The 11,249-nt window shown below is 41.9% G+C and overlaps 2 protein-coding genes across 6 annotated transcripts; both read left to right on the top strand.

Annotated features, from left to right (window-relative positions):
* Window positions 1-949: 949 nt before the first annotated feature.
* LOC108273474 (bucky ball) lies at window positions 950-5,987 on the top strand. 4 transcript variants are annotated; one of them, XM_053685334.1, is made up of 6 exons: window positions 950-1,160; window positions 2,486-2,635; window positions 3,590-4,918; window positions 5,169-5,267; window positions 5,347-5,495; window positions 5,664-5,987. In XM_053685334.1, exons 1-6 carry the CDS (start codon window positions 1,154-1,156, stop codon window positions 5,703-5,705), a joined length of 1,776 nt encoding a protein of 591 aa, XP_053541309.1. In that variant the 5' UTR covers window positions 950-1,153; the 3' UTR covers window positions 5,706-5,987. The 4 variants fall into 4 exon arrangements, with proteins under 4 accessions (XP_053541309.1, XP_053541311.1, XP_053541310.1 ...); XM_053685336.1 differs by having other exon boundaries at window positions 951-1,160; window positions 5,347-5,479; XM_053685335.1 differs by having other exon boundaries at window positions 951-1,160; window positions 5,169-5,255; window positions 5,664-5,985.
* Window positions 5,988-7,295: 1,308 nt separating this feature from the next.
* buc2l (bucky ball 2-like) lies at window positions 7,296-11,011 on the top strand. 2 transcript variants are annotated; one of them, XM_017482673.3, is made up of 5 exons: window positions 7,296-7,338; window positions 7,444-7,722; window positions 8,465-10,375; window positions 10,460-10,564; window positions 10,823-11,011. In XM_017482673.3, exons 2-5 carry the CDS (start codon window positions 7,479-7,481, stop codon window positions 10,846-10,848), a joined length of 2,286 nt encoding a protein of 761 aa, XP_017338162.1. In that variant the 5' UTR covers window positions 7,296-7,338; window positions 7,444-7,478; the 3' UTR covers window positions 10,849-11,011. The 2 variants fall into 2 exon arrangements, with proteins under 2 accessions (XP_017338162.1, XP_017338161.1); XM_017482672.3 differs by having other exon boundaries at window positions 10,820-11,011.
* Window positions 11,012-11,249: the final 238 nt, after the last annotated feature.

Here is an 11,249-nt window from a genome sequence, read left to right as displayed (position 1 = left end):
TATGCTTTTGCCCACAGAATTTAATAGTGACTGGCATTTCCCAATGCCCTGCATTGAATCAGGCTTTGATGGACAGTCGTCTGGTTACACACCGAGTCCACCAAGGCCTGATGTGTACTCCCATACTCATTAACACACTGTAAGTTCCTGGATCCAGGAACGAGACTGTACCATTTAATTTTTCCCAACAGGGGGCGCCACTCCCTCATAGTTAAATATCTAGACACCCTTTATATGCATTTTTGTTTAAGTATGATTACAAAGGTCATTCTTTGATCATTGTTTATTTAAAAAAAATTTATTGTACATTTCTCACTGCTTTAGTAATGAGCACAATAGGAGCAAAAAAGACAGTACAGCAATGTTTTTGTTTTTTTTAGTGGTTGAAATTTCAACTCTTTTCACTGAGTCAGATCATTTGGATCAGCTCACCAATAAGTGTCGACTCTTTCTCAAAATCGACAAAGTTTAAGCCATTTCAACCACTGTTTGACTAACGTGGCTGTACTTGTTCTTTTAACAACGAACAATTGTTCTAATTAACAAAACATGACAGCGTTGCATTTAGTCGGCTTTCAAAGTTCACCCAAAAGAACAGATTGAAAGAGCCGACTCATTCACGAACGACACATTACCCATTTTTGGTCTATTCCAGCTATTAAAAAAAAGAGGATTTTCTATGCACATTATTGACATTAATGATTAATAATGGATTTAACACTCGTGTCGTGTTTATTAAAGCTTTAGGAGAATCACACGGATGAATAATAATGCACAAACGTAACACGGCTGTCATTTTTAAAATTATTTTTATTCGAGAATATTAGCTGAAATAATCACTTGCCTGTAATTTAACTGATATAATCTGCCCATACAGAGTGTATTTACGATGTGTTTGTGAGTACACTTCTCAGAGCTGTGGTTAAGTCGGAGAGACGAGGCTCGGTGTATTCATTAGCACTCACAGGTGGAGATAATAAATTCAACACACCTTTCCGGACTCGGTTACCTGTGTGCGCTTTTTTACACGATAATTAGCAAATAATTTCAATTTTTGGATTGGTTTGGACCTGGTGGGAAAACTTTCGTACCTATGTGGGATTTGTAACTTTCTTTTCTTCTAAAAAGAACTTATTTTTCAGTGTTTTGAGTCATGGACGGTAAATACTATGGTTTGCTACTCATTAGCTAGTTTCTCACTCATTCTTTTATTTTTTTTTTAAAGAGTTATGATTAGTGTACGTACACGTTTAAGTTAGTAATGAGTAAAAAAAAAAAAAAAAGATTTGTAAAAACTTTTCTTTGTTTAAATTCTTAATATTTCAGTGTGAAGGTGTAAGAACTTGAGTGCGGTCTGTGGTACCGTGGAATCTCGCGAGATTTTGTAGCCAGGATTTCTCTTTAATGGAAGTAAATGAAAGTTATGAGTTAACAGTGTTTGGACAGTGTCCTGGATTTAATATAGAAACACTGTGTTTATTATATTCATTTATTTTTTTAATTAATGATTTGTTTTCATACAACTTCATGTGTGAAATTTATGAAGGCCCTTGTGGAAAAATATTCTGGGACACTTTGCTGGAAGCCTTAGCTGTTCTGGCATTCGAGGAGACTTGCAGATATTAGTTGTTTTGGTTATCTACAGGCTGGTTGGGTTGACTGCCCTGGTTGGTAAGATGTCAGGTCGTCAGGCTCATTCTGACTGGTCAGGCTTGTTTAGTGTGGTGGTGATTCTGGGCATTTACAGGTTGGGTCCTAGCAGATCCAGTTGACTAGTCCGGTTGGTTAGGCTGGTTCTAGCAAGTCAGGCTTGTTTGATTTAATGGTGTTTGAGGGATTTGACACACACACATATATATATATATATATATATATATATATATATAGACAGATTCTAGCTAGTCAGGTTTGTTTGGTCTGAAGGTATTAGAGGTTTTAGATACCTATAGGTTGGTTCTAGCTCATTCAAGTTGGTGAGGCTGGTTCTGGCTGGTCAGACCTGCTTTGTTGAATGGTTTTAGAGGGGTATTGGACACTTATGGGTTGGTTCTTGCTGGTCCAGTTGGCTAGTTTGTTTGGTCAGGTTAGTTCTAGCTTGTTAGGCCTGTTTGATTTGATGGGGTTTGACAGTTTTTGGACACCTACAGGCTGGTTCAAGCTGGCCAGACTGGTTCTACCTGAAAGACCAACTAATGACCCTGTTAGGCTGAGAGGCAACCAACTAGCACTGGCTGGAAGAGTAGCTTAACCATTTTAGACCAACGAAGCATATTATGGTGGTCTAAGTTGGGGTTTATTTTTTTCAGACCAGGGATCAAGAATGGAAAAATAAATAAAATTGAACTTCAGAAAATGTTATTCAGAAATCAGATGTAACCAAGAGCTGAGAAATAATATATAATATTTTCATAAGTTACATCACAGTATGCTTTTGTAAGAGTACCAAAGGTATATTTAGTACTTTTTTTGTGTGTTTGTACAACAGAGCCCAGCAAACCCTCGCAACCCGTGGCAAATGAACGTTCCAGCGGTCATCCCAGGCCATTCTTCTATGTTCAACCAGCGGTGCAGCCGTTTTATACTTATCAATGGCACATGAATCACCCTTACAGCCAGCATGGCTTCCCTGGACCTGGTAAGAAATGGCAAACCATGTCCCTACAAAGTGCATTAGGAGATGTTTACCATCTAGGGCATGTTATTTCAGCACTAACCTACTGGTGGATCTGTTGGTTCGTTATACTTTACACGTTACAAAAGGAAAATCCACCTGAATGTCTTGCATATTAATTGTTATAATTAACATGTGATCTTCAGTGACATCAAAGAACTATTTTACAGTGATGGGTAGTATTCTCTCTCTCCTCAATCAATCACAGCGACACTAGAAAATCATGGTCGTCTGTGAGCTCAGGAATGCGGAAGTGGGCGGATAGCAGTTTGAAAAAGATGCTGGCTTCACGTTCCTTCGGAGGAAGCGAGTGATAGCTTTTGCCCTCCCTGGTTTGGTAGCTGTGATAGGGAGGAGCTTCCCGATGGATGGGAATCTGATTCTAAACTAGCTGAGTGATATAGCAGATAGTGATGTGCAACCCACGGCTCTGAAAGCACTCTTTTACACACCGCCGGACGTGACACGGGCCACGGTTCGAGGACTTTCATTTTATCTAATCTAAGAATAAGAAGCAGCAGGAGTGGGTCTCGCGCACATCTCTGTACTTCATACATAGTCATTAAAGCAAGAAAAAATATTCACAGCATAGTCTTACACAGTGTGCAGTTCACTGTAGAAATGGCCTCATTTGGTCTGAAATATTTTCAAATGAATGAAGTGCCTACTGTATCCTGATTTAAATAATTTTTCCCCCATCTGACCATTTTCCTTAGAATTTTTCACCACCCCGAGTCGTGACTTCCACACAATGGCAAAGGCCACATGCTACAGTATTTGAGGCTTGAAGGAATTTGCTGGATCTTTGAACTTCAATGTGGCTTTTAACCTTTAATCATAGAGACGACTCTCAGCCTGCCTGTTAAAATGTGTTTTCTAAATGTGGTTTCTGATGATCGCTGTCATTTACTTCCCCAGCCTTCCATTTTGGTCGTCCCTACATGGTCCCTTATTCCTACCTGCAGTATCCAGGTTATGTCATGCCTCACGCCCCCATGCATCCTATTGATTACCGCAGGGTACACGAGCGAAACTTTCCCCACGCCCCAGGATGTGACGCTTCTCTCCGACAGTACCAACATGAACAGGCCGCTCCACGAGAGACGACGTGCGTAGGAGCCCAAACGGACCCGAGCGAGGCCTTAAATAAACTCATTGAATGTTTGGAACAACTGCGTGCCAGCGACAGTTCCCAAACGTCTGGAAGCATGTCACCATTAACCAAGAAACCAAGGTGTGAGGAAGAAAGTGGAACCATGGGAAAGACACTGATTAGCAACTCCAACATGGTGGATGACGATAGAGAGATGAGATGTAGTCGTGTCGAACACGTGACTCGAGAGGAGGACTCATCTTTGGCTTCAGGGAAAGAAGAAGAAGAAGATGACGAAAAGAACGAGGCAGTGTACCACGACTGCTCAGAGTGTCACTCGGACTTGTCTCAAAACCATTCGCGAAGTGGCAGCTGTGAAGAGAAAAACCAGGATGAGCAGGTCCAAGATGAAGAGGTGGTACAAACCACTGAGAAGATAGAGTGGGACAATTGTATCGCCAGTCGCCCTTCATCCCAGTCCTCTCCTGCACGTTCTTCTTTAACCAGAAAGGCTGAAGATCAAAGTCTAAACCAGAAATCGCAAGATTATTCGTGCTGTATCCTCCACTTGCCGTTTGAGAAGGTGCTGTCTTCTGGTGTTTACGGAGCCAGCATTACTCCTCCCTCACTTGGGTCTCCGTTAAGTTATACTTACCATCCTCCTCAGCTGGCTCATGAGCGTGTCAGCGTCTTAAGTCCGTCCCTGGACGAGCTCTCGTCGCACGATGAGCTTCTCTCCACCGATTTAGACGACATTGACCTGTTTCCAACACGAATCTACGCAGGCGGGAAGCTCGCCGAGGTCACGTCCAGGAGATGCCACAGTGCCGATCTGTGCTTGCTCTATCCGAAGAGACTGACGTGCGCTACATGCGGATCGCACACCTTCAAGGAGCTGAGCAGGAACAAAGCGCACCGTTACGAAGATGCGGAAGACTCGGACGGGGTCGAGGGCGAATGTCGCCTCCGAAGTGCAGCAGGGAAGGCTCACACGACCAGGAAAACACACTCGCTGGTAAAACACAAAGTCAGGGCCGCGCATCACCGAGAGAAGGCGGAAAGTCAGCACGAATCGTCACGTTCTGAGCATTTATGCTGCGAGGCATGCATGTGCTCAACAGAGAAGAGCGCCAGAGCAGCTAACGCCCACCCAGGTAAAGATAATCGAGTGTACTTGTGAGAAAGTAAGGGTTCTTGGATGCCAACGAAGCAGCTCATAGCTTGCTGTACCATGTGATGACCATTAACCCTTCTTTCACCCAATGATTCACAACTTGATTTGTAGTAAAAAATAAATAAATAATAAATTAAAAAAAACTCTAGTCTGAGCATTGGTAGATTAAAATGGAAGATTTAGTTCATAAAGTCTGGCTAATGGTTGATTTGAGTCTCGTTATTTGGCAGAGCGACGGTGCAAGCCGACGTCAGATCGTGTTGGAGTGAACACCAGAGCAAAAGCATACAGAGCTCAACCCTTACCACAAAGACCACGTAAATCTGACGGTTACTCTCTTATTTCATCTTGAACGTAAAGAATTTATATATATATATATATATATTTCATTGTGTATGTTTTATACAGAAAGACAGGGACAGAGAAAAGCTCGCTTTAAGCCAGAGGTGTGTATGGGCTCCAGAAATGAGGAAGATGATGATGATGATGAGGATGAAGAGGACGAACAGGAAGTGCTTCAGTACCACAGGCCAAAAGGCAGGTGTGATTTTCACAATGTATGATTATCTTTCTGATTTTATTTACTCATAAATTTCAGAAAGCCCTGTTGGGTTGGCTCTTTCTTTCTTTCTTTCTTTCTTTCTTTCTTTCTTTCTTGTAATTTGTGGTAATTTATAATCCTTTACATTGTGATAAACTTTAATGTGTTTCTTCATCTTTTACAGGACCCACTAAAAGAGGAGGAGCACGATGCTAAATGTCGCTAAAGTTCACGTCATCTTCCAGAGAGACTGTAAACGCACGCGTTGTTTTTGTGTTCGGCTTTGAAGAAAGCGAGTTTTGGGTTGCACAGTCGCCATGGTTACAGTTCACCGCATTTAACCTACCTGCACCTTCTGCACCCACGTTCATATCAAACCCTGTTCTTCTTTTTGCCGCTTTATTTCGCCACTGTCCCTGCAGGTGGAGTGCTTCAAAATGAACATCACAACTGTTGTTGTTGTTGTTGTTGTTGTTATTATTATTCTTATTATTAATAATAATAATAATAATAATAATAATAATAATAATAATAATGTGTTGATTCTCAGTACATATTCCAATAAAGCATTTATATGGGTGACACTGATGACTCTGACTGTTAATTTGCATACTTTGTTCTAAGAGTAAACAAACTCAGTATGTGATGCATGAGAGAACAGAAAAAGGAAGTTAAACAATTAAAAATGCTAATAAAACAGATTCCTTAGACACTCAGAAATAAAGATAATAAACTGTACTTTTCTGTATTGCTGGGTTGGTACCATCAAAGGGACTTTTTAGTATCAGCACTCCCTAAGGTCTAATTATGTACCCTACATGAGGTTTTTATGTTAGAAAGATACCCACTTAAGGTACAAAAGATGTGCCATGTTCAGTAGAAACTAGGAAAAGTCGAGTTTGGAATGTTTATTTCTTTATCCACAGCTGTGAATTTAGATCCATAATGAGCAAGCCAGAGGCAACAACGAAGGGGGGGAACCCCTGAGAAGTCATGAGGAAGCACACTCGAAAACGAATCCGTCCTTGTCTGGGTGACACTGGAGAGTGCGATTATAAATCATTACAATATACAGGATGTTCAGTAGGAGGAGCAGATTGGGGATTAAAGTCCTGGGATGAGCACAAGGCAGTCTTTATGATTATATAAGCAGGTCTTTAGTGTCCAGGTGAGATTATTTGTGCCTGTGAACTTTTAATGTACTACTTATTTATCTAGACGAAATCATACTTCACTCTGTTAAGCTATAATGTGTGATCAAGTATGATTTCTTAAAAATAATGATAGTCATATATACATCACAGTGAAATTTTTCACATATGTTCACATCAGAGCACAGGGTCTGCACTGCTACAGTGTCCCTTGAGCACAGACGGTTAAGGGCCTTGCTCAAGAGCTCAACAGTGGCAGCACTTGGCCTTGAACCCACGACCTTCCCATCAGTAACACAGAGCCTTAACCATCACACCACCACTGCACCTGAAATGCATACTTTGTTGTGCCATTAAAGCACTATTATTCTGAACTCTCATTTGAAAATAGTTTAGCACATCAGTTCAAATTTATGTGAAAGAACATTTGAGAAGAGTTTTTAATTGAGATTTTGAGAAGGAAATGTGTCATTTTCCCCTCTGTGATTTTAGGCACATGTCAAAACACAATATTTTCACTGCTTGAATACTTCCTGTTGCAGTCTACCAAGAAAATCTAGGCCTTGTTGACTGGCTGTAATTCAATTCTGAACTCGACCAATCACAACGCTTGCTTGGAGCCAATCAAGGAAACAGACTCATTTATTTAAACTCAGGTGAGGAAGCCATTTTGGGTGTTTTTCTTTGTTCGAGACGTAATCTGTTTGTGTGAGTATGACTAGGGTGATGGTTTTTTATACACACTTATTTGATTTCTACACTTTATGGCAGTATTTGTTCTGGCAACTAATGGTTTGTTTCCATTTTCCTCAGTTTTCTCTCTTGCCTCTTGATTGAAAGCTGACAATATGGTAGTTGCAGCTTCCCAGAATCCACCTGGAGTTGAGGCTCCTCCTCAAAGTGTTCCTTTTGGGATGCAGGGGTCTCGACATGCTGGCCCAAATCCCTACAGAGGACCCAGTCCAAATCACCTGGACCGTCAACAGCAAGGCAACTGGCCCTTCTTCTATGTTCAACCCTCACAGCCTTACTTGCCATGCCAGTGGCCCATGCCGATGCCTTATGTTCCCTACGGAGGCTTCCCTGGGTTGGGTAGGTGGTCTTGTCTGAACTTTGTTTGTACAATTTTGAGGTTTTCTTTTGTAAGTTTTATTACAGAGCTTTTATATTGCAAAATATTAAAGGATCTGGCTAGCTCATTTAGCTTCTTTAGCTAGCTAGTGGCTTACCTGTACATGTTTCTGCAGGATGGCTGTTGAGCTATGACCTGCTGGTATTTCCACAGGCTTTGGCTTGCATGACCTGCAGATTTATAGTGGTGTTAAACTGACCGTATGTGGTAAATTGGGCCAGGGATACTCACCTCTCCAGTGTCTGTTGAATGAAGCAGTTGGTGGCAGGAAACTTCTTTGGTTTGATTTGGTCTAGAGAATTGATGCACTTTAATTTTAAGTGGTTAATGTTGTGGTGATGAATTCCTAACTTGCTCTAACTGATTAAAAAAAGTAAATAAGAAAAATAGTAAAAGTACTATGGCCTTGTTTTATTTTTTAACTTTTTTAAAAGTACCCTTACAGTGAACTATGCTTAAGTACAATTACAAGAGTTCATGTAGTTTTACCTTCCATGCCTGACTTGGACATCTGTTTTTCTACCATGGGAGTTACTGGTAGATAATCCTTAGTTTTCATTAATAAAACTGAACCCCTGAACAAAAATGTAGGTAGCAAAATGGCTGCAATTCCTACATGCCCCATCAGTATGTAGCCTTAAAGCTAGATAAGATTCTTTGTCCTGAAAATGAAACCTCATTCTTTGCTCTCTTCTGTCCAAGGTTATGGCATGGTGTTGCCACCTTTCCCTCCTGCTTCATATGTAGAAGCTCCTGGCTACATCCTTCCCCACACCCAGCTGCACATGGTTGACTACAGGCGAATGATGGCACCTCACTTGGCACCCACGATGGCGTACCAAGCTCGTCGTTTCCGCTACCAGCACACGACGCCATCTGGCCGAGTCATGGTCAGTTCAGAAGTTCAAACCGAGCCTGTTTGTACCAACTCTGCACAACAGGGCTGCAATGTTGTGACCAGCACCCAGAGAAGCTCTGAATCAGGAAACACTGTTTCTAGAAGCATTGTCTCATCACCTAGACCGAGCGAAGACAAAACTGCTTGTCCTGAAAAGGGCTGCACAACGTCAAGTAAAATGCTTGGAGAAACTGCAAGAATTGAGCCTGTTCAAAATGGTGTTCTCTTCCAAGCGGAGGAGGTACGGATCGAGTGTAGTGGCTCCCCGTCTGCAGTGAAGATCACTCATTCCAAGGAGACCACTGAGCTAGCCAGCAATGCTGATGGTGAGCTCTTGCAGTGTAACATGGGTGCTGCTGAAGATGTGGTCTTAAGGTGTTTCCAACCTGTACCATTTGGTGGTGACGAGGAACTAAAGAGTATAAAAGACCTCAGCCACTTTGAGGACCCTTGCCCTGATATTCTAATGGTTTCTTGTCCCTCAAATGGTTCAGTGAGCACACTAAATGGATCAATTGTTGCACCTGTTGAGCCAGTCAACAGTACATTGGTTCAGGGGGATCCCAGCTTGGTAAAAAGTGCTCAGGATATCTGTGGGAACCACAAGAACATTCACTTCAAAATCTTGCGGCTTCCCTTTGAACTGCAGTGCTTGGATGAATTGCGGCAGATAGAGGCCTCTGTCTGGTCTGTGGAGTCTTTGATGCCTTATATGCCTACTTCTGAGTGGATGATGCAAAATAGCCTGATGACCCCTGGGAAACCATCCCTTGCCACAGTAATGGAGGTTCCTGCTGAGAATCCTCTACAACCAAATCATTCACCAGCAGATGCAACACAATCTTTGCTGGAAGCTGGAACAGTGATTGAACTTGATGGCCAAGACTCAATGACCTCACTTGAATCCCTTCCACCATTCCTTCCTTTAGTCAGCAGACTAGCAGACTTTAATAATGCATATTATGATAAACTATCCTCTAATCTTAAGATCAGCAACCCTGGTAACTGGGCAAAGGGACAACCTGAAGCCCATCAGGACACCAAAGTTCAGTCTGGACACCAAAGTCCCAATACTGCTCCTAAGAAATTGAAAGAGGAGACTACCAACCAGAGTGTTGTGATGTCTGGGGTTTCTGATCAGGAACATTGCACAGCTCATCTGTTTCCAGATTCACCTCTCAAACACAAAGTACGCACGTGTAAAAGCTGTTCAGTGAAACACTGCGCAGATATCTGCTCTGGTAGTCCGAGCAGCAAGGTTGGCCGCATGAAGCGGCACAAGGTTTCTCGTGCTCATTTAACTGGGGATAAGGTCAAGGTTCTGTTGTGTGCCACGTGCATGAGCGATCCTGAGAAGAAAGCTAGGTGCAAAGTGGCTGCCATTACAGCCAACCCTGAGTCGAACGACATGAACAATGAAATGAGCGAAGTCTCTGAAAACGATGTGTATCCTTCAAAAGCATGCTCAAAAAAGTTGTTCAATATTCAAAATCCCCATTCAGGCAAACATTTGGAGAAATGCCCCATGTCCCAGCAGTCCCAGCTGAGGGAGCAGAATTGCTCATGTGAGGATTCAAAAGCTTTGCATTCCACTTCAGCATGGAATGGTAATGGATGTAGCCAGCATATCGACCTCACTTGGGAAAGAAATGAGGAAAACCTGGCTCTTTTATCGGTGGAGAGATGGAGGGATACTGACCAGAGATTCACTGGCGGTAGGAAGGCTTCAAATTGATGTCTGTAACTCTTATGGCGCTTTGGTTGTTATCTTTGCTAGTCTCACTTGCTGTTACCTTTAGAGAAGTCATGGAGAGGAGGTATGCAAGGGTCGGATAGCGAGAGTACCAAAAGCGGAGGAAAGATGAGGACTCGCAATAAACAAAAACAATGTACACAATCACTAGGTAAGTGAAGATCATCTCATAAGCTTGATCGATCAGACTTTGGTGGCTTTTGTATTGGGGGTACTGGGGGGTCAATTTGAAAGTTGATGAGCTTTAAGATCAGACATCATGCATAACGAACACTTCTACCTAAATGGGTGTGGGGGGTGTGTATAGTTTTCCCTAAATATATATTTTTTGTGTGTGTGTAAGATGTCTAAAATTTGTTGTAGTCTCCAGTGTTAGCACTTTGTAACTGAACTTTCTTTTTTCCAGAAGTTCACAGAAGAGACACAAGATACTGATGACACTATTTGCACAGTGACTAAACCGAAAAGGGCACGTTTTAAGATCACGTTTTAAAATGTCACAAGTAACTTCTTTTTTTCCCCCCCACTTCCTTTTAAAAGAAAAGCACAGATCACAATTTTTATACAGTGATTGAATAAAGCACTTTTGAGTTCTTTATTATTGTATGGTTTTTGCGAGTTTCTTGTGCACTACTTGTCGCACGTCCCGTTTAAGCCCGGTCTTATTTGTGCAGGGATTTAAATAATGAACAAGTTGTGAACTTTTTAGCGGTGTTACTTTAGGTTGCTAGCTTAAAAGCAAATGAATAAATGATAATTTAGTGCTGTACTGTTAATGATTTCAGTATTGTGATTTTTCACCAGTCTGTGGAAGTGTGCAAAAAAAGTGAACCCCA

This window comes from Ictalurus punctatus, chromosome 13 (assembly GCF_001660625.3).
Source record: "Ictalurus punctatus breed USDA103 chromosome 13, Coco_2.0, whole genome shotgun sequence".
In the NCBI taxonomy this organism is placed as follows: Eukaryota; Metazoa; Chordata; class Actinopteri; order Siluriformes; family Ictaluridae; genus Ictalurus; species Ictalurus punctatus.
This window is presented reverse-complemented; position numbering and strand designations above follow the sequence as displayed.